The sequence below is a fragment of the Symphodus melops genome, assembly GCF_947650265.1.
Source record: "Symphodus melops genome assembly, chromosome: 12".
Classification (NCBI taxonomy): Eukaryota; Metazoa; Chordata; class Actinopteri; order Labriformes; family Labridae; genus Symphodus; species Symphodus melops.
Window position 1 is genome coordinate 10,641,286 of NC_136702.1, and position 23,401 is coordinate 10,664,686.

A 23,401-nucleotide genomic window follows, 5' to 3' on the forward strand; every position below is an offset into this window, starting at 1 on the left:
GGAAAAGGAGACAATTGCTGCTGCATTTCTGTAGGAACATGTTTGTTGGTTATTGCTGTTTTGTGGTACAGGATATCCCCTTGGATACTATCTGGGGCGGGATGTGTAAGGCAGGGTGGCACCTGTTAAAAACTGTGGTCTGTGTAAACTTTTAGAAAATGGCTGTTGGTGACTGCCACTGACACGGGGTCAGAGAGTCCAAATAAGCAGACTGAAAGACATCAGTCCAAGCTGTGCTGTCCAGGCTGACAGTGAGAACAGCAAAATAAGGACAAGAAGATGTTGGCTGTGCAGCTAACTTGATGACAGGGTCAGATGGGCTGTGCACTGAGTAGCCAGGTCTCTGAAGAGCAGCAGAGTTTCTCTGGTGGCAGCCAGTGAAGGCTCTGGCGCGTGGTGCTGCTGAGATTCTGTAGTACTGGACAGCTGAGGCTCTTGGATGATGTTGACAGCGGGAGTCATGATGACTAGATTTGTCTAAGCAAGTCTCAAGCCAAGGGAAAATCAGTGTGGTTAATCAGGAATAATAATTTAACTTCAGGAAGTGGTCAGTATTTCAATTCACAAATATAAAGCACCATTTGTTTTATAAGTCTTTCCAACTGCAAGGACAAGATGATGGTTCGAGTAAAAAGGGATATTTTTTGCTGTACGAGCATATGCCCTTTGCTGCATTTTTTTTCTTGAATGTCTTGAGAAGATAGATTTTTTTTTAATCTTGGAGGGAGAACAACAATTATGTATTATAAGTTTGCAAGATGATAAAAAAAATACTTCTGTGACAACCATTTTCTGCCTCCCAATAAATGTAAACACACTTAAAATACCCCCATCATGTGCTTGTGTGGCTGGAATAGTTTGAGATCGAGGGAGCAGTCGACATTACTGCACATGATGTCTGGTGTACGCCTTTATATATGTACACTGTTAATCTCAAAGAGGGTCAAGGACAATGTTTAAACAAGGTCAGATCATGAATTGTCAGGGAGTCTCTCATGTACACAGGTTGCTGCTGGTTAACTTTGACTGCATTGTATTATTGGATAATGTATTGTAAGTAATTCATGTAAATTTGTATCTGTGTCTAAACATGTATACTAATGTATTCAATGAAGTGACTGAAATCAGTATTTCAATTATGAAATGTTTTAATTACATTTTAATCACTGCTGTAAAAAACATGGAGCACAGTGTGAGACTGACTGCTGACCTCTTCTCCATTCAGAGTCACCATTTTAATCAGCACTGGCATGAAATTACTCTTTATCACATCACTTTTATATGACTACATATGTTAAAATCCAATTAATCACATTTTTATGGTTTAACTCCCCCCAAAAAACCCTCTTTTCCTCAAAAGCCAATTAAAATATGCAAAAATACAATCCTTTAATTTTCTCATAAAAATGTAAATGAATCATAATTAGAATCAGAGGAATTATTTAAGAATGGAAAATAAAACTTCATGTCCTCATGAAATTATAAAGCGATGACATCTCTGTGGAAGGAGAAGTAACACATGTACGTTAAATAAACCATTGTACAACAGGGAAGGTAACTCTAACATACTTGATGCTTTGAAGGTAGGATAAGATGCATCACGAGGACATCTTGAGTTGATCCTGCTGTCGTATTTAATGGGTGATCTAAAGTGGTTATGTGAGAAAAATAATCTACCAATTACCTCTACTTTAAGGAGCGTCTATATAGCAGTGACAGGTGCCAGATTAGGAAGCGATGAAGAGGGGGTATGGTACACTATGACACAACAGGATATGATGTGATAGGATACAACACAGCACAATACATTACAATAGAATACATTAGGACACAATATGAAAAAAAAAGTGATACCACAAGAGAAGTAATGATATGATATGATGCGATGCAATAAATGTGATACGATACGAAACAATACGGTATATGATGCACCTCACTATACTCTTAGGGAACAGATGCTGGATGTGGAGGTGTCTTTACTGAAATACTAATAAATAAGAAACAATATAACAAATCAACATTAAATTAATTCACCTTTAGTCTCACTTATTGTTTGACTGAGTAAATGTTCATAATCTTTGTCTTTAGGATCCAATTGTAGAACAACTAAAGTTGGCATTACAAAATATGGAAGTACCTGAATTGTCATAACTAATCTTAATGATTCCTTCATTCCTTTGACATTATCACTTTCTATTTTCCCTTTTTATTTGTTTTGACTTTGTGGTTTTGTTTAATCTTGGGTGAAACCAACCGTGATTTGAGGAAAGTTTAAGTCAGTCAAAACAATATTGTTACTCATAACTCTCAGATTTTGGCAATACACTGTTAAAAGCCTGATATTAATCATTCGGTTAGTTACTTTTGCAGGAAGAACTATCATTCAAATCAGATCAAGCCCAAGCCAGTCAATATGATTTTCATTATTATGTGAGTGATTTTAGTTTAAATTTGACTGGTCCACATTTGATGATTAATATTCACTTACCTAAACTTCTCCACTAAAAAAAGATGCCGCTTCATTTTCAGGAAGCACATGAGAAAGAGAGTGAAAATAGAGTAAACTTTCCTTCACTGAGTGCAGAAATGAATTTGACTTCAGGGATTTGATTCACACCACAGCGTGTCAGTCATTTTATCTCTGAAATGCTTAATGCAACACAAAGCTCAGGCGACTGCAGTACAGTAATATTTGTCTTTTAAGGTGAGCGAACCTTGATCTTTGGGTATCTCTCTTATATCTGACATTATCACATAACCATAAAGATATAAAAATTATGAAGGTCATCATTGTCTTGGAAATTGATTAAATTAAAACTTATTGTCATGTTAGATTTACTTTGTATCTTTTAACTTTATGATTAATGACATGAAGGAAAAACAATACATTATATCAAGTATGTAAGTATGTCAACATTTTAAAATGTAGACAATTTCACACTCAAAATAATTGTATTGACTCATGTTTTTGGTCTACCTATCACAAAAAAAATCTGAGATCACCCCTACTGTTTGTTAATTACACATATTTATTACTTTTGATTAAAAAATAAACTCTGACTGTACCCTCAAAGTGTCAGCGGTGAAAAGGATTTTATATGATTCTCATGACTGAAAAAAACAAACATCTTTATTTCTTTCAGTTGAGACTAAAAAGTCAAAAAAAGGGAAGTTCGATCACGGTCACTTTGTTTTTCAGTTTGAGGTATTGAACACAAATATATTGGCTGCTCTCACCCTTTGTACTGAGGAACCAAAGCTAGTTATTGAGTCAGTGTTCTGGACTCCTACATCTCTCCGTTTGACCCTATAGGTTTCAAAGGTGTAGAGAGGCGCTGATATAGAGATGTTAACACCTTGCAACTCTTATAAACATGTTCAATGTTCATCTACTTAAAACGGCATCAGTGTGTTTTAAACAAACTGTTAATATTCTAAGTATTTACATGAATGTTTAAGCAGAAGATGAAAAATGAATATAACAAACAATAGTTAAAGGCAGCATACAAAAAAAATTAGTTGTATAATCCTGAAGAGAATTTTCAATCCACTGTGAAATTACTAAAACGGATCATTTTATCTACAAATATATGTGCGTTATATAATATGTTTTATATTTAATAATTAAATGTTCTAAATGGACAGAGATTCATAACATGAACATTTGATCATTATAAACCCTTCATTCCTTTTGGGAAATATTCTTAAGCTAACACATATATCATGTCCTTTGAACAATAAGGAATTAAGGCCTCTTCAAGAGTTGGAGGAAATGGACTCTGTCTCACAATGAAGCCTTGCAGTCATAGCTGAACGATGTCTTTGTGCAGTCTACATTCAACTTATCCATCCATGGGCATAATATCATAATAGGATGATACAATTTGTATTAAGACCTTAATTCAAATGATCAAATCCTTTAATGCTACTTTTCTTTCCTTCTTTTTTGCTGGCTTTTGTCGTACATCTAAGTTAATCATTAATGTTGTTTCATTTTGTGAAAATGGATAGAACTCATGTGTACACGAGTCCGTAATTTATCCATAAAAATAAATTACATTTAACATTATCTTTCCAATGTCCAAATATAAGATTAAACTGCAGCAGAATATTCTGGGATTTTATTATTGATATTGTTGGTGGCCAGCTGTGAGGTGACACCATGGACATATATTCCTCGGGCCTGGGTTCAAGTCCCAACCGCTGCACTTTTCCTGCATGTCATTCCCCATTCTCGCTGACCGACTCTGTCTCATCAAATAAAGGCATTCAAGGCCGAAACAATCCTTAAAAAAAAAAAGATACAATCAGTCATCAACGACATGTACTGCACCTGCATGAGAAAACATTATTAGGTGTTTAATTGTTGAATGGGGTTGGGACTTTTTATTATTTCAATATAGGTTTATTTAAAGAAAATTGAAGACAAACATTATAATCATATTAAAAAAGATTTTCTTAAAAAAAATCATTAGGTAGATTGGACGTTCACATAGAGCTTTCTTTGTCGCTCAGACTTGTTGATGAGCAGGTTCAAATAATGCTTGTGTGTGTGTGTGTGCGTGTGCGTGAATGATTAAAAAAAACCATTTGTACCACAGAGTCAAAAGGCTTCATTTAACCTTTAGGTCAGTGGATAAAACATTTAAATTGGCCGAATTTTGAGCTAAAACAGGCATACAAAAATATAAACTAACACTTGATCGTATATGAAAACATATTAAGTGTTAAGATGTTCATGTTAAATGGTCTGTTTTAAATGCACTCGTCTTTAAAGGAAACATTGTCCACTCTGTTGAACGAATGAGTGAACTTACAAAAGGGGGCGATGTTGAGGCAGAGAACTGCAGATTCAAAACTAGCAAGAAAGAGCATCAGCCATTCTCTCCATGCTGACCTCTTCAGTGGGTCTTCTTAAGACATCCAGACAATTGTGTCAAAGAAGAAGAAATGTTTCTCTCTGACACTGAAATCCTAAACCTGATGTGTGTATCATTGTAGGTCAGAGGGATTGGATGCTGAAAAGCTGGTTACTCGTCTTTATTGGTGAGTTACTTTAAGATTAAAAAGGGTTTTATATCCAGAAGATCATTTGTAGCCATGATGTAAAATGTTTATAGAAAACAACAGAAGATACTGAGCAGGAAGTCATTTGACTGCACTTTGAGTACGGCTCTGCTGTGGCAAAGAAGTGAGTACATGACGATCAATGTAGATGTTAGTTAGCTATTGAGAGTGTCATGTTATCTAAAATTATTTCTCAACTCAGCTGTCCAAAAAAAAAGACTGACTTCTTAATTAGCATGCCCCAAAGACTTCCCTGTCTTCAGCTGTCCAATTCAGGTTCTCCATGAAAGCTCAGTCTAACAGGTGAGACATTACCGTACACCTGCTGCACATCCTGTCTCATGTTCAAGCCAAAAAGCCAAAGTGTTTCTCTGGGTGTCATCTCAACCCACGACATCACCACAGAGTCCTCAGAGGTGAATTTAAAATCAGAGACGTTGGCACAAACAAACAGAAAAAAACCTATTAGAGTACATTAACACATTCTGTAAGCATTCTTACAACTGAACCTGGAGTAAAAATTGTTGTTTTCAAACCGACTTCATATTTGTCGCTTTTTTATTTCTTAATTAAAAGGTGCATATTTTTAACAAACCCATTTTTTATGGGCCTTGTTATTATTTATTATTTATTTACTTATTATTTTTTTTAATGTTGGCACCAGACCTGAAAGAGGATTCTCTAACTCGCTTTATGCCAGTTTTGACATAAAGGTGGCGGACAAAATTCAGTGCTTGCATAGCTTTACGCTGCTACTGTATAGTATCTTTTAAAAACATTGCATGGTTATGTAGTCATATTTCTGTAGAGATAAAAAAAAAATGTCATGACAAACTTCTGCCTTTTCTTCAACTCTTAAATGTGATTTTTTTTCTTAGAACGATTTGACAACAACTGCAGTAGAGAAGACCGGCAAAAAAACCCCAATCAAACTAAAACATGTTGACATTTGATCCTTTTTGGAAGAGCCAAAGAAAAAGCAAAAAAGATTCTCTTGGGGTGAATTTCTCATTTTGGACTTTTACCAACAGCTGGAAAGTATAAGATTTAGTTTCCCCCTCCTCCTCAATCACATAAATAAAAAAAAGTGCCACTTGACAAAATAAAAACATTAACTGTGTTTAACTCGCGAGCTTTGACAACATTTCACACAACAGGATGCGCGTCAACTTCGTACTTAAAAAGTGATATTCGTGACCTCAGACCTGATTGTCTCAACAATCAAACACCTGGATGATATCAAATGATTTTTTTTTTTTCTTCCGAGTTGAGGAAAATGTTATAATCTTTATTCTCACACAGTATTTGGGTCATATCAACAATAGCAGATCTTTTCAAGAGCATGCTTTAAAAACACCCCATATGGAGCAAAAAACGGACACTTTCATTCAACAAAAGCTATTAAATAGAATTTACAGGGGAGCGAAATCTTCCACCGAAGACAATGATCAAAACACAAGTTGAAAACTTGTCTTCTTGATATGATATAGACAGTGAATTCAAACTTATGAGCTATAACTTCTCCATGGTCCCAAATGAACGTATGAAACATTTTGTACCTATATATACACACATGTGCTACACAGACCAGCAATGTTAGAAACTATTGGTGTGTGAAATCAACCAACAAAATGAACAGTAAAGGAAGAAAATGCAGCTCACTGTGTACTAATGTAGGACTGACTGTATTGCACTAATGTGATATCTACTGTTAAAACGACAACAAGGAGTGTTACAACATATTCCTCGTGTCCTCCCTTTTCACGTGGTCGAGTGTCTTGTCGTGGCACTTGCTTTTTTTGTTCTGGTGAGTTTTCACATGTTTTGCCAAGTGGTCACTCCTCATGAACCTTTTGCAGCAGTCTGGGCATACAAAGCGCTTCTCCCCAGTGTGAGTCCTCAGGTGTCTCTGCAGCTCGTCCGACCTGGTGAAACTCTTCCCACAGAAGAGCCAGTTGCACACAAACGGTCGCTCCCCAGAGTGCCACCTCAGGTGCGCTTTGAGGTGAGAAGTTTTCCCATAAACTTTCCCGCACCCCGGTATGTGACAAATGTGTTGCTTCTTCTTGCCAGGCTCGTCGCTAGACGTGGAGGACTGGCAGTTCGGACACCTGCACCTCCTGCACCGTCGCGCAGTCGCGAGGGGGGACTTTGTGTGTAGCAGAGCCGCGATTTGCGTTTGGTATTGCGCAAAGTCTGTATGTCCCAGAACCAAGCCCCTCTGCAGCTGGAAGCGATGATGACCAAGGGAAGAAGTGTGGCTGACATGGTTCCCTTGCTGGAGGCTCCACCACGGGATATCCTCTCCCGGGTTTGGAGACAACTGTCTCTGCTGCTGGTGGTGCACGAGGCCGGAGTGTCCTGTGACAAAACTTGGCATCGCGGGAGGGATGGGAGTTGGTGCTGCGTAACTGACAGCGGGGACGTATGTGGGAGGGCAGGTGGATTGCAGAGACTGCATGGAGCAAGGTAACATCTTGACGGGGGAAAAGTCATAGGGGTACGAGGGGTCCGCCGGAGGGGTGAGGGGCAGTTCGTGGTGCGAGCTGAAGGAGCTCTGGATGTGCGCAGACAGCTGGGGCTTTGAGGATAGTCCGAAAGTAGAATTGCTGGCTAAGCTGCTCTGATGGTTTCCCTCGTTAGTCCACGGGTGAAATAAGCGCGATGGGGAGCCCAGGGTCGGGTCGTAGGGAACCTGGAGGAAATCTGTGGGGTTGGATCCGTGATGATGCCCGATCCGGTTACAAGTGGCAGCCAGGAGAGCCAGCGGAGAGTGCTTACAGTTCTCTGGAGAAGAGTTTGGAGTGCGATCCTGGATAACCGAAACAAACATTTTCCGCGTTAGAATCATTATTTAACCAACTTCACGAAGTAAGAAAAGACACGCAAACAGACGAGAAAACAATAGAAAACAGTATAAATGTAATCCGCTCTAAATGGAGTTTCCAGCTTGAGTGTCGATGTTGTGACATAAAGTTGGCGTTATGTTGCAGGAGAAGTCATTAACACGCGAATCATTAGCCTTAGTAATTAAATTATATGACAGTGGACCATCAAAGAAGCGCCACTTTCATTTTTATTTATCTTCCAGACTCGTATCCCAGCCGTAAATAGCCTCGGATGAGTGACTTTACAAGTTATTAAAGTCGTATAAAGTGAACAGAAACTTGCGCACAAACCTGGAGAAAAGCCTGGAGTGTTTCATTCCGCAGAACAGCCACTGCTGCCATGGTAAACGTCCTCCTCCCTCTCGATGAAAGCAAATGGAAAAAAAAAATAACAACACTAATTTAGATAAATGTGGGACATTCGCAGTAAAAAATATCGCGTCGAGCAGGTCTTCCTTCACTCCTCGCTGCTTCCTCTCTCTGAGATCTCCTTGCTCTATCTGAAGAGTGAGGGGATCACTTCTTAGAATTTGATAAGGACTTTGGTGGGCCGCCAGCCAGTCAGAAATAAGATTTATTACTTTGAAGTTTGCCGCTGCCCAATCATCAAAGAATAGCGGCTCTTTGAGAGGGGAAAGCAAATCCTTTGAATCCACAAAGCTCCTATGGTGTGTTTGTTGGTCTGGATAAAGGAGCTGATTATTAGGGGGGATGGGAAGGGAGGAGATAAAGGCGGGACAATTAATGAAGTAATCACTATGTGGGAAATGTATATACACAAATAATTGGATTTTCTTGATCAAAGACCCCCATGCCGCCTGGAGACCCCGGTATTGGATGCTGTAGTCATCTGATCCTCTTTTTGTAATTAAGGATTTGTAGCAGAACTCTATGTGACAATGTGACATTGTTATCTCTGGAGATCTCCAAGAGACTGTTTGATGGAGGAAAGAGACCAAATCAAGTGACTCAACACAAAGTTCTCATCTCTGCACAATCTACGCCTGTTTTACATTTCTAATTTGAATTAAATTTTCTTTGTTGTTCCTTTGAACTACAACACAGCATTAAACACTTAATTATGCCCTCTCTGAATTATTTAAATAAGTATTTCTTCTTCACTCATTTGTTTTATCCATCCTTACCATTTTTCTCCCCTCTTTGTTGAGCATCAGAAAATGTAAGCTTGGAGAGCCTGAGGGTAAATTCCCAATAGCTAATTCAAATTAAAGACATGTTACTTAACATTACACAAAAGGGAAACCTCTGTTTAGGTGACAGAAGCAGCACATGCAAATGGTGATGTCTCAATTAAGATTTTTTATAAACTTGTCAATACATCTAGGGGGATAAAGTTACCATAAGAATAAATCACAGACACTCAAGCACTGAAACAACCTAATGAAAGAGAGGTAATAACTATGCAAGTGGATGCTAAAACAAAGGCTAAACTGGCATAAAATATCATCAATTGTACTTTTGGGTTTCAGAACATGCAAATAAAGTGTGGAGGTTTTTTTTTTCAAGATAACATCCAAAGTTTTGCAGCAAGGCAGCTGAAATGGAAGTTGCAGTTTTCAATATCAACCCTCTGATCTTTATCTGGCTTCCCTGCAGAAACAATCACTGTCCTCTCAACTAGTTTGGAGCGGCAGATTTTGAATTAGATCTGTTCCTTTGAAGGGATTAATGTTCCCAGTCCTCTCCCACGGCTTTACACACAGTCATGAGGGAAAGGGGGAGTCCTGCTGGGCTGAACTGGAGCCATGTTAAACTACAAAACTGGCTACAGGAGTAATGTAGTCACACTGTAGACTGAGGAAAAAAATAGTGGAGATTAACCATGTTTACATCAAGTTATGGTAGCAGTGGGAGATGAAATATATTCCAGCGTAAACAGCGTGGTTAGTGCTTTGATTCATGAGCATTGTTGTGTTTAATATGTTGTTTAGAAAAGAGAGTATGTGTGCACGTCTGAGCAGCTTTTTATTAAGTTACACCTACACGCTTCTGTTGGAAAAACATCTTAGAGAAGTCACGTCTGCAACCTCTGAATAAGTGGGTTGAAGCTTGTTTTTAAGATAGGTGCGTCATAGGGCCCTCTTTGTAAACAAGTTGAGATTCATTTACATGTGCATCAACAACTAATTCTTCAAAAAAACTTTAAAAAGTTTCAAACTGAATAGCTGTTAAAAATAATTAAAAGGTCGACTATACCCTCCTTCAAAAATAACAAGGAAACGTAATATAATTTAAACATCAGTAAAGTTCAGGACAAGTCAAGAGTCATGATTTAAATGTTCAGTAAGGTTCTTAAAAATATTCAAATCCTGATTTATGAAAACACTACAGACTTGATGTGTTTGAAAACATGACAAACTAACTTTACAGAGTGTGTAGAGTTGAACCGCTCATTTACTGTATTAGCACCAGAAACGATCAAGCCCTTCCATAAATGTTGTCGCAGCTTGGCAACAAAAAAACATGTTCTTATGAATGAAAGAAGCTGACAAATCAATTTCTTCCAACTGATGATTACTGCTTTAAGATGGCACAGAATCAGTGTACATGATTCAATTTCTGAACTTTGGTTTTGAAGGATTTTTTTCTAAAAAGTAGCTGAAAAAAGGTGAAAAGGGAATAATAAAGCGAACAAATGGTTTATAGATCAGTGGGAACAAGTTTGCCAGGATGTGAAATATTCCTATAACTGGTGTTTATTCTTTCTATTTGAGTAATTATTTAGTTACAAATGGAAGTGAAATATTTATACATAGTCCAAAGTTTCTCTCTCTCACCTCTGAATATTCAGAGTCATAAGGCACCAGTGAATGATTTACTGAACATGTTTCAAGCTTGTCACCGCTCATAGATTGTAAATTATGTCGTCTTGAAAAACAAAATATTTTTGGACAAAACTGGTCTCAGAATCGGTGATAACATACTTGATGGACTGCTGTAAAATCAGTTAACTAGGTGTTACAAACTCCATCACATGCCATCTCAGTAAATATTTGATATCCTCCAAAAGTTTGTATTTGTGCAGAAAAAAAAAGCTGTCAGCTGTTTTTTTTTTCCTTTCAGGTTTAAATGTCAGATAAATGTCAAATGTTGTAATCTGCTCACTGTCAAAGCAGACGACTGTTAAAGTGAGAATCCACCTCAAATTCAGAATTCTTTTTTTCCAGTCGTGAAGAGCAGCAGTCATGCCTGGATATTGAAAACAGTAGACATTAATTCTGATTTAGGGTGGATTTTCTCATAAACCAGCTTTACATGTAGGCTGTCATGCTATGCACAGGAAAAATTTCAGCCATATATGACAACTGCATGAATTTTGTGAACCATCAGCGTTACAAAATTATTGATATCTTCCTTTGAGATACTCGGTTCAGCCCCAAAAGCAACTTCTTACATTTTAATGCATCTCAATGGGACTCAAGCTGAGGGATGGATTTGGCTGAGCAGGACTTTGATATAGTTTGTAAGAAATTCATGACTGTGGGCTCGACACAATGTTCAATCCCTGAGGTAATTTACTTGCTCCAAACCTTTACCATCTTTTGGCCATACCTCACAGGGTCACTTCAGCAGTGGTTTTGGCTAAAAGAATTTTTTTTCCTGCAGCATTTGATGGGAAAATTAACTTGGAGGAACCCCCACTGCAACCATTTTCTACCTGTACACTCAAAGGTTAGAACATGGAATCAGACTGTACCATCCGTGTATTACATACAGTAAAGCTTTAAGCAGCAGAGGGTCGATCAGAAGTACTGTAACGAGGTGGAGGCATATATGAAGCTGCATTTAGCAGAAAATCTCAGAAAGTAGATTCAGTCCTGCATTTTAGGAAAGAAAAATCACACAATTTCTGAGTGTAAAAGGCTGAAAATTAAATCTGATGTTTTTTTTAAGTTTCCTTTTGTAAAAGTAAAGGGAAAAGCACACATCAGTTTATTGCGACTCTTTGTTTTGGGGTCATATTTCTATTTGGAAAATGAACTTTCCTGACTTTAAACAAGAGAAAACTTTTGTCGAAGCTTAACATGTGACTGTGATTTCTGAAGTTACTTGAGGCCAAATGCTTAATTCAATGCGTATTTATTTCACATTATGCAATATTTTTTCTTATAATGTTTAATGTTATGTTGTTATGTCTGTAGAGCAAATTGACTGAACAAACGACAAGTCTTTAAATTTGATTTTAGAAACATTGAAAAAAAAGAAAAACTTTGGAACAAATCCAAACAGACACCTTTATGAAGCCATAACGCTGGTGTTGTGAGTAAATGATATTCTTATTATTATTTCATATTTTACATAAGACATGAAAAAGAATAAGAAGTGAAAGACTGAAAAAAATCATACACCAAGAGTCGAAAGTCAGTAACAGATTTATTTGAGTCATATAAAACGGCAGTTTACTAGAAATAAATAAAAATGTACAATAGGTGTAGATGTGAGTTCCTTTTGGTTCTGGTCCAGTTTAAAGTTGGAGAAGGCAATCTGCATCGGAGAGAGAAGAGTTCTCATCACAAATATATCAGCATTAAAATACTATCCACAATCATTTGTCACTTATCAGGTCAGTTAAGTTGGATGATTTTTGACATTTTGTATTGACCACAAATGGAACTGAGGCACTGGAGCTGATTGTGATGTTCACATTTTGATCTCTCTGAAAGAGAGGCCTGTGGATTTGACAGTCGGGGGAGGAACGTCACAACATGAACCCCTTTGTAACTTTCAATGCTCTCTGTCTCTGGACAGTAGGCGAGAAAACAGGTTCCACATCTGTCTCTTACGAGTGATATCAGAGCGTTGGGGATGAGGGTGAGAGGGGAGGAGGGTGCAAGTGTGAGAGTAAGAGTGTGAGTGTGTGGGAGAGAGAGAGAGAGAGAGAGGGGGGGGGGGGCAGAGGGGAAAGACGCTCGAGGCTACTGGGTACTTGAGCCGCTATAATGGTGTCTCGTATGAGAAAACATCTGTGAATTTCCTCAGTGATCTACAACAAAGTATAACTCAGAGCAGTCACTCAGCAGACCTTTGAAGTTGCTGTCTGACAGAAAGCTGCCATTGTTCGCAGCCCCCAACACACAGAAACTCAAACTTTGGTCTCACTAATTTTCCCTGCAACGTGATACAACTCTTTTCCCCCCTCTCTGATCTGAGCCTATGAAGCTGGGGGTCTCTGCATATTCAAGAGCAAAGAGCAAAGCCTTGGCAATGTGCAGGGTTGGCCTGGGGTCAGGTAGGGCGGGACAGGTCACTTTACCTTCCCTCAGCCCACCCTGACTGCAATAATCCAGCCCCAAAGAGAGAAAATCAGCCCCTCTACCACGATGTACAAGCAGTGCTCTCCGAGAACAAATTACAACAGAAAGACCCCTTCACCATTACTCAAACATACAGAAATCCAACAAGTAAAAACTATCTCTAAACATTCAGATTCTTCTAAGAATAGGTGCTCAAAACATTTCAAACAAAAACTAAAGTGAACTTTATTGACTGCTTTCCAGGTGTTATTTCTCCAGAGCACTTAAGCAAGAGCTGCTTCATGCTTCTTACAACTTTTGGTACAAAATGATGTAATTTGGGGAAATTTGAACGACTGGCACACACAAACAGTCAAACTGTTCAAAACAAGGTGTTGGCTCATAGCTTAGGGAAAACACAGCAACGGGAGGAAAGGGAAAGTAATTCAAAAATATTTGCAAAATGCTCATTTTAATTTCTAGTATTTAGTATATTTTTAATATAACAAAAATATCCCAGAGTTTACCAGATGTCAGTTTAATAGATATTTCAAGTTCAGTAAAAAATTTAAAAATATGCACGGTAGAAAAAAAACAATAACTTATAAAAGTAGGATTTTCTGTATGTAGAAATGGACTTTAACCATCCTAATGCAATAATTGCCATATCAATTTAATCTAATCCGAAATACTATAAGCTATCACACACCTATGAGATATATCCCTTTACATTTGTCTCAGAAGACACTGTTCTTAGAGTGATTTGTTAAAAAGAGAACTGAAGAATGTATGAAAGAAATAAGTTCCCTCAAAAAGAAGGAAAATCAAGGAGTGTGCAGACACTGAGGGATAACAGCTCTGACTTATAACAAAAGGTGAAACGTCACTGTTCCTACTGGCAGTGACAAAAAGACAAGCTTTCCGTAACACATCCCAAACTGAAACAAGGCCGTGATAATGCTCACACTGTTACCAATCCAACGTTTATTCACCGGCAGCTGGTCCTTCCATCTGGGCAAGCAGCACCCGGGCAAAACAAAACAGGTTACACCTTTGGCCATGCCAAGTCTGCTGGTGCCCCGCTCCGTCTACAAACTGAGAGAGGCTAATCACAATTTCACGCTCTGATTTGTCAAATCCCATTCCAGCACCAGAGGCATCAAGAACACTTTAAAGTTAATAAATGTCATGTTGTATAGGACAACAGCTTTTCCATAGTGTGACTATTGTTCCATGTAAGACTTTTCTACCTTTTCCTTCATCTCTGTTTTGCAAATGAAGAGGAAGCAGTAGTTCTGACCTAAATCTTTTGGTCAGTAGCTGGGAACAAACTCTTATCTCCTCATGCATGCATTTTACATTCATGCAAATGTTAACAACAAAACAGTGCATGTAGAGCACCCTCAACAAACTGCAGGTGTGAGGAAGCTGAAACAAAAGCCACAGTAACCCTAATGGCATCCCTTGTCATTAAGAGACCTTTGATGTGTGTACTCAACAGACTCTTTTATCTCCTCCTTCCTCTGTGCCTCTTACTCTCTCTGTCCCTCGCCCGCTCGACCAGTTTCTTTATTAACAGTCTTTTGGGAATGTCCTCAAACTCAGAGCCCTCAACACACTTCTGACATCTGGGTGATGCTCATGTATGTCGCTTTTTCTTTGGCACCAAGCGTTAGCCTGCAAAGTGAATCACAATGCTAGTTTTGTAGCTACTCTAGATTTGGGTTTGTCCCGTCCTTGAGGCTGGTGGGAACAGTTACAAAACCAGCTTTGGAATTAATTCTTTACCTCTTAAGCTGTAGTTTGCAATCAAATATAGTGATACATTCCCACCGTGTTGGAAAACTGACAACTGGATTCTTGAGGCACGTCAACTGCATTAAAACAGTATTTGAAAAGGCTTCACATAAAATACAGGTATTCAAACCTTCCCTTTGAACTCAGAGGATATAGAAACAGGACAATGTTGGCCTAATCGGGCTCGCTCTTTGAAGTGAGACATCACTATTAGGTGAAAAGGTAAGTATGTTGCTTCGGAAAATAAAAGCTTTTCATCATTTGTTAAGGCTGCAGCTCGGGTGATTTTCATGAGGCTGGTTTTAAAACTTTTGATAATAGTGTTTGGGTGCTGCCTTCAATGAAAGTGCTGTGCATGAGGCAAATAGCTAAACCGGCAAGAATAACACCAGCAGTAATGTTAGCCACATTAAAGCAGTCCTCATGCTGCACCAGATGTTGTCAGATTTAATGAGGAAAAACAAGAGGGAGCTGGGTTTACGAAGACATATCAAAGAAAACACAGGTGGAAGGCCTCCGACGCAGACTTTGACGCTCTGGTCTGTCGCTGAGGATCCAGCCCGTCGACCTGTGAGACGGCCAGGAGTTTAACAAACACAGAAGCTTGAGTTTATTCATGACGACAGGATTTCATAACATTTGCCTTTTGCAACACATAATCAGCTAACCAAGGCAATTATGTACACACCTCCGCTCACCTCCTCTCATATGCTAAAGCAGGCAATCAGCCAGGGAGTTAATTTGGCAGAGAAAAACAGGAGAAGAAACACGCACTCTGGAACCATTTGTCACCACAGTCCAACGTTGTTATTCAAACTAGCGAGCCTATTTGAAATTCCTCTCCGTGGTTAAAAACAGGGCCAAAATAATCAAGGGAGCATGATCACACTTAATTGATTCAGTGTACTTTTAAGATGCACTACAGGGTGCTGGGGTGACCTATTTCAGACGGCTCTTCAGAGGAGCCAACTATCCCAGCAAGGGAGTAATGCACAACCAGGATTTTAATTATTGCAGGCTCTGTGGCTACGACCGGAGGTGAAATGTTTCTGAACTAACTGTGACACCACATTATAACACTGCCACCAGTCTGGTGTATTACTCTTTATATTTTTTTTCTACAGACTTCAATAGACAATCCATTGAAATGTTTTGACTTTATTAGAGTTTCAGTCAAATTATACAAGCTGATTTGACCATGATAACAACTGATTCGAGTTTAAGAAACAGCAGCCACAGATAATTGGGAACAAATCTCAGTAATAAACTTGGATGAATTAATATGCCCAATCTTCTATTCGTATTGTTTATGTTTAACTGAAAAATTGCTTTCCTGTTGATGTGCTGTTTTTGATGAATTTTTTTTGGGGGGGTTTTAACTTTCCACTACTCTTTTCCCCCCATTTTCTGCTTCACATTATAACTTCACTTCACTGTAATTGTAGTAGTAACAATGTAGTAACACAGTCAAGTTAGGGTTTGCTACATGTTCACTAGATGCAACATTAAATACAGTTTGGACATCCATGCATCTGTGATATTATCAAAATAATGTGATGATAATAATATTACAATGACTGCTTTTTTCATGCACTTGTAAAGTAGGTTCACCTAAATATTCAGCAACGATTCAGGACATTTCCTGTAATGACATTTTGAAATTGTGGGGATGTGACTTTAAGAGGCTCGGATCCCACTGTATCCCTTCATGGGATGTGCATCATTTAATGCAATTTAGATTAGCCATGCTACCACAACAAGCCTTTTGGCTTTTCAGCACTGGAAACAGGATATTTATGGTTTGAAAATGCCAGAGTTAAAACCACAGAGTTGTCAGGAAACAAGGCAGCGCCCTTGAGACCTAATGGGAGGCATCTCAACACATGATGTATATTTCAGATGATTAAAATAGTCAAATTAACTCATAAAGCCAGTGATGTTGAGATGATGAGTCGGTCCTTTGAGTCTGGCCCTCAGCCTGACCCCTACAGTCCTACACTGAGGGATTTGTTGAGATCTTCGGGCCTCTTTAAATCCACCAGGATCTCTGTGAACCCTGAACCTAAGTGAAGCCAGTCTCGCTATCTAGGCAGAGCTCTAATGTTTTCCCCGCTGAGTGTAAGGAGGATGAGATCCTCAGTCATACCACCCTACTCTTCCTATTAAGATCAAAATCTCCTCTCAGGCCCTCGGGTGTCAACAAAGGGAGATGCAGTAAATGATATGCAAATTGAAAAGAAAAAAAAAAGAAGCTCTACAAATCAACTCGCCAGCCCTGCATTTCCGACACTTCACATCTTAAAAGAAAATTCCTGTATTTAGGGTGAAATTCAGAGTGAGGTCTCGCTCTGCGTCTGTGAGGCTATGTGTGGTGATTCCAGCTCTCAGACAGCACAAAGCCCCTCTAACTACAGGCGGCTCGCTCAGGGAGGACTCGCACTGAGAGTTTGAGGTTTCAGATGGATTTGTCTCTGGATCTCTCTTAGACAATAGACATAATGTGAAAAAGTGAAGAGACGTTTCTAAGTGAGGTTAACACATGAGAAGCCTACGAGACGAGGGGCCTCTAAAAATAAAGGTGGAGCAATGTGGAAACTGTAAAAGAGTAGTCAGCAGAGAGAAAACATTCAATCATCATTTTAACTGAAGCAGCTAAATGTTGTGATCAATAAGACTCAAACACCAAACATCTGCTGGTTTAAGCTTCCTATAATGAAATGGTCTCTATGATTTCATAGCATTGTGAATTGATTTAGGTGGAATGTGAGACAATTGTGGTGTCTTGGTTTTTTTTTATTGTTAAAATAAATTGATAGAGAGAACAATCATCTAATCAAATAATGAGTTCTTACATCGACCATAAGAATAGCTGTGACAGCCTTAACTGCGAACATCTGACGCAACAACAGCCAAACTACCAATGGATGCTCAGCCTATGCTGTAGTGTGTTATCGTGAGTTTTTATCAATGAAACCTCGTCAGTGCACCACATGTTGGTGTGGTCTTTGTAGTATTGTCATTTATTTATTAATGCAACATCTGCGAAAATTTCTCAGCAGTTTAAAAGCTCAATAATAATTGAATACTGCAGGAATGATGTCCATGCAAAATCACAAAAAAACAAAATAGAGGCAGTGTTGATAAGTGTTGGATGAGACATTTTGAACATTATATCAGTATATATTAAATAAACTTATCTAAAACTGTAGTAATAATGTCTGATAGGGTAGTCAGTCTTAATACTTTCTAAGGACTAAAACTTTCTCCTTCCAAGTTGCTTATTCTGCACTGCTGCAGCTCACTTCACATACCACAGCACATCCAACACTAGAGCATGTTCTTTGGAGTGTCTGTCTGCATGTCTGCTGCGTCTGTCTTACCGGTTGACATGGTTGTGAGGCTCAGCTCTGACTGACGAGCGGCCCACTAGAACGGGTGGGAGGGGTGGTGTTGGGGTACTCTTCCTCGGGGAGGGAGTCCACAGTTGACAGTAATTTATAGTACTCATCTTCTCCATCCAGCACTTTGATTTGACTGGGATGGGAGAGAAGACGAGTGAGAGGTAAACTGGGATGCAAAGTAGGCTTGATGGAAAGACTTTAAGCATAAAAACAATGTTTGCATATACAGCAATAAGGCGTTCTCTTAAGCATTTCTATCTGAAGCCTGATGTCATGTGTAGTATAGTATAGTATGTATCGTACGAATACACTTCAGACCTTCAACAATTAGAATTAGCATGCTGACAAAGCCTTTATGTGTAACCCCCTCTCTAATGACGCAGAGCAAGTGCTCATAAAAAGCCTGGTATTTTCAGCCCTCCATTTACATTGTAAGAAAACAACTCCATTTCTGGATTCTCCTATTCCACAAAGGGCCTGCTCTGTTTAGAGCAGCTGTAAGTAGGAAAGCAGTTATTTACCCAAGTTTTCTCGGCTTCCTCTTGCTCCCCTGGTAATCCAGAGTTCTCTGAGGAAAGGGCCAAGAGCACACAGTCAAAAGATGAGCAGAGAGTCATTAATTTTTAATTCAAAGTGATTTTGTGTTGAATGCGAGCAGATGCTGATAATATCAGAAGTCACAGCATAATTTTTTCTGATCAAAGGGCTCAAGTGAGTCTGATGAAGCATGCATCTTGCTCAGCTTTGATAAACCACATCAATTATTCACCGTGAAGGCAGACATCCTGACATGAAAGCAACAGATAAAGAGCATAAGCACATGTTCAAGACAAGAGGCAGAGAAGCGTGGGGGTGGGGCTCCAGGGTCTGGCACAGGTAGGTTTAATTGTATTATCATGTGGAACCAAAGTCAGACAAAGGCCTTTATCGGCACTTTGAACTCACATTTAGCTGGTTGTAGTAGAGGCTGTCTTCAGGGCTGTTGAGCAGCTTGGGCTGCTGGCCCCGCCGGCGTTGAGTTCTCTGCTGCAGCTTCATCACTGGACCTGAAACAGAGGAAAATGAGGGCAGTGATCCAACTGAGCAAAACAACAATCACCAACATGACACTGTCGGCGATGACAGCGGCAGTAAACACTTTCTGCACTCGACTTTTTCTAAAATCCACACCCTCGTGTGACAAAGTGGCAGAAACACTTTAAAATTACTTTGGTTTTGGATTAAGATTATGTAACTCCATCAATGAGCTGACTCAATAACAGTTTGACATTACACAAATTATGCACACATGAAGGAAATTGTTATTTCTGCCCTCACAGGTGCACAACAGACCACAGCCCAGTTTTCTAAATTGTTACAAAAATGTGAGGTTCAATACCTTTCAGTCTGCTTAAGTATTTACTTCCCTGCTTCACAAAAAACATATTACATCTTACATATTACGTATTACATCTCTAAAAAAAACATCGATGTGTTTTTTAAAACTTCAGAACGAACACATACACATAAAAAACTAAATAAAAAATAAACCAATTAAATACATTCTATGTTTCTGACCAATAACACCTCTGCATTTCCAAAGCAACACCTCCTGAGATAAAAGTAATTTTGATTTACTGACACTCCCCAAAAAAAAAAACGTAACGTAAAAATGAATGAATTTCCTATTCATCATATTTTTGCTGAGATAATAATCCAAACAGAGAATTGTTTATTAGTTACTTATAAACTGCCCATACACAAGATCAGGTTCAAATGGTTTTGTTTCAAATATACTGCAACTGAAATGAGCAAAGAGGTCAAAAAAGGAAGAGGAAGTCAAATGGAGTAAGCTGCAAGTCAAACAAGGCAAAATGTAACTTTTTCTCATCAACATAAAGGCTCACAAGAATTTTAGAAAAGGTCAACTTTACTATATTATATTGTATTTAAATATGAACATACAGTTTAAGCGTAAAGACAGTAACAGGAGAGACAGCTAGCCATTAAAGTTGCAGCTTCGGGATAACAAATAAGCATGTTATATCTTGGATAAAAAAACAAAATATATCATAATTGTCATTCTAGTGATAGTGATATTTTGAGAAGATGGTCTCTATTAATTTTGTCTTTAAACACAAAATGTTAGTCATTTACCACTCTCTCGACGCATGCAAAGCTAAGCTAAATCGCTTCTGGTTTTCGACAACAACAAAAAAACGCATAAGAAAGGCATTTTCAAAAACATTTAACGCTTTTAGTGATTTCTTGACCCTTTGAAGTAAAAGGTAGCCATTAGTCGTGGATATAAAACCTACATTTCCACCAGACGCATATGAACAGGGTTCAAATAAAAATCAAACACTGAGTCAACATGACTCTAGGTACAGTAGATAACCTGAACGTTGGCATAATCTGTTGAACATAGTAAGAACACATTCCTGTTTCAATATTTTGTTTGAATTATGCAAGTTATTTCTCTACTGCCACTCCTCCAGCAGATGACAGAATCTGTGGCAGACAGTAAAGATGTTTTCCCTTATTTTTCCCAAACAGAATTAATTATTTACTGCACTTAAAAAAAAGAAGAAGTTATTGATGACTTAATAACGATAATAAGATATGTGACTGTTACCCGAATATTCAAACGTAAGACAATATTAAAGCTTGTTATGTTCTTGTACTAGAGTACACACAAGGTTTCTAAATTTATAGGACTCAAAAGTGGGTTTTTCAAGCCGAGACACCTTTACAAGGAAGCATCTATATTTAATGTCAGATAACGTTTCATCTTCTTTGCCTACGTTCGGGGTGAGACAGGACATTTCTTCATCATCTCTTGCTACCTCGGCTTCTCTACCCTGACTAAAGCTGCATTTGCTTTTTCCATCTTAACACTACTTTGTACTCACTTTGAACAGACCTCATCACATCTCAATCCTATACATCAAAGAGCACCCCCCCCCCCACCACCACACACACACACACACACACACACACACACACACACACAGCCCTATTTCCACCCCTCCATCATCTTTCCTCGGCTTTCTTGATGTTATTTAAACCAGCACAGGTTTACTAAAGTCACACTTTGTAAATGCCCAGAAAGTTCCTGTCAGGTCTGAGATATTAGGGAACTTTTACCGTGAATCTTATCTCTCTGTGCCTCAGAGGTGAAAACCGTCCACTATGAATCCTTGTCACCCCTGATTACGTTGAGGATATTTGGATGGATCTCATGTACTGAAGAATTTAACTGTGAATAAAAACTGCTGTGTATATTTTTTGTAAACAAGGTTAATTGGCATCAATATACTACTACCTCTTAATAGAGCATCATTGAAATTGTACGTTGTTGCTTGGCTGTTAAGGAATACAGTGCAACTTTATGACGACCGTGGTAAACAAATTAGATAATCCAGCTCTAATTAAAAATATTTGCACCTTCCATTTTACTTAAAAATGTCTGTATGTAGGACGGGGTTCTGCTAATGATGCACAGAATGGCTTTTATAAGCAGTTCAAACAATGTCTTTTATTCCCCTGAAAATGCATCAAAGCACTCAATCACACATAATGAAGCTGAATGCCCTTGAATGGAGTTATAACATTTAATCATATTGTTTTTATTAATTTATCTGAAAAATAAGGAAGAAACTACACAAGTAAAAATGAGTGATTGCTAACTCTTTGCTTCATTCAGCGTAGACGTTACAGAGTATGTTAGGGACAACATCTGTTTCAGGGTTTACGTAGCGAAATGGCACTATTTTCAAAATTCAAATGCTGTTGTTTAGATTTCAACTAACTTTGTTTACACATTTCAACCAATGAAACTAAAACCTAGGGTCATTTGATTCCTCTAGCTATCATTTGAGTTCTCTAAAAAAGAAGAAAAATGGCCGAGTCCGAAATCACTGACGGCTCACTATATAGGCCACTTCCACGCAACCTTGACAGTACCGTTTCAATATTATTTACTGACTATATAAAGACTCAAAGTATCCCACAATTCAGTGTCAAAAGTAGTACAAAACAAAGTGGATACCTGAACATGGTGATAACTTCTCAGTGAATATTTAGCATGGTAAGGATTGTTCTCAGCTCGTTTTCACAAAGCAAGATTTCCTCATCAGTTGCATCTTGTGTTGAGCTCTAATATGCAGATATTAGCATGATACATGCTAAGCTAAGATTTATAACATGGCAGAAGTTACTATATAGCAGCTAAACATCAGAATGTTAGCATGCTAACACTAGCATTTAGCTTTAAACAAAAATGTGCCTGACTCATAGAGCCACGAGGATGAAGCTCTAATAAAGTATACTTTGAAAAAACTGGGGAGGGGGAGACTGAACACTGTAAGACCTTGACATGCGTTATTCTAAATGTTTGTATTTATGCATCTTATTTTTCGACACCTTGCACACCACAAAGAAAGCCTATAGATATACCAATTTGAAATATTGCATTTTAAATCACAATGCAGTACTGGTTGAGAAAAATGTCATGTTTTCCTCAAATGGCTCGCTGGATACCTAGCAGCAGATCAGGAGCCTAAAACATGACACACAGGGGTTTGAGCATCACCATTTATCCACTTTGACCTGCAGCTATTAGAGCGAGCAGCAGATCAGAGGATGGGTCAGGCCTCCCATCTCTGTGCCTCTGTTTGGGAAATCACTGCCATTTGATCCAGGCCAGCCCCAGAGGAATGCTGCTCCTGCAGATATATTACAGGCCGGGAGGCTGCCAAACTGGCTTCTAGCAGGAAAGTGCGGCTTGGACATGGGCAGGGAGAGCTGGAAAAGGGTCAGACAGTGGCTCACACTGGGGGTTCAGTAAATGATGGAGGGTAATGTCTGCTGTTTGGGGTGGGAAGGCATAATGGTCGACTGGGAATACAGAGGCAGCGCGATTCATACAATATTGATTCCTCTGTATCAAAAGCAGAGCCAAGCAGAGTTTGCTCTTCATGGTGTGAGACTTACTTATTGCACATGTTTGCTC

The 23,401-nt window shown here is 38.7% G+C and overlaps 2 protein-coding genes across 2 annotated transcripts; both read right to left on the reverse strand.

Annotated features, from left to right (window-relative positions):
• Nucleotides 1-5,703: 5,703 nt before the first annotated feature.
• sp5a (Sp5 transcription factor a) lies at nucleotides 5,704-8,755 on the reverse strand. Its single transcript, XM_079357907.1, has 2 exons — nucleotides 8,247-8,755; nucleotides 5,704-7,879 (listed from the first exon to the last, which is right to left on the reverse strand). Exons 1-2 carry the CDS (start codon nucleotides 8,295-8,297, stop codon nucleotides 6,800-6,802), a joined length of 1,131 nt encoding a protein of 376 aa, XP_079214033.1. The 5' UTR covers nucleotides 8,298-8,755; the 3' UTR covers nucleotides 5,704-6,799.
• A 3,592-nt stretch (nucleotides 8,756-12,347) lies between these two features.
• Nucleotides 12,348-22,539, reverse strand: LOC306832736 (myosin-IIIb-like). Its single transcript, XM_079357651.1, has 5 exons — nucleotides 22,439-22,539; nucleotides 19,354-19,454; nucleotides 18,930-18,976; nucleotides 18,388-18,541; nucleotides 12,348-12,461 (listed from the first exon to the last, which is right to left on the reverse strand). Exons 2-4 carry the CDS (start codon nucleotides 19,444-19,446, stop codon nucleotides 18,409-18,411), a joined length of 273 nt encoding a protein of 90 aa, XP_079213777.1. The 5' UTR covers nucleotides 19,447-19,454; nucleotides 22,439-22,539; the 3' UTR covers nucleotides 12,348-12,461; nucleotides 18,388-18,408.
• Between the last annotated feature and the right edge of the window lie 862 nt (nucleotides 22,540-23,401).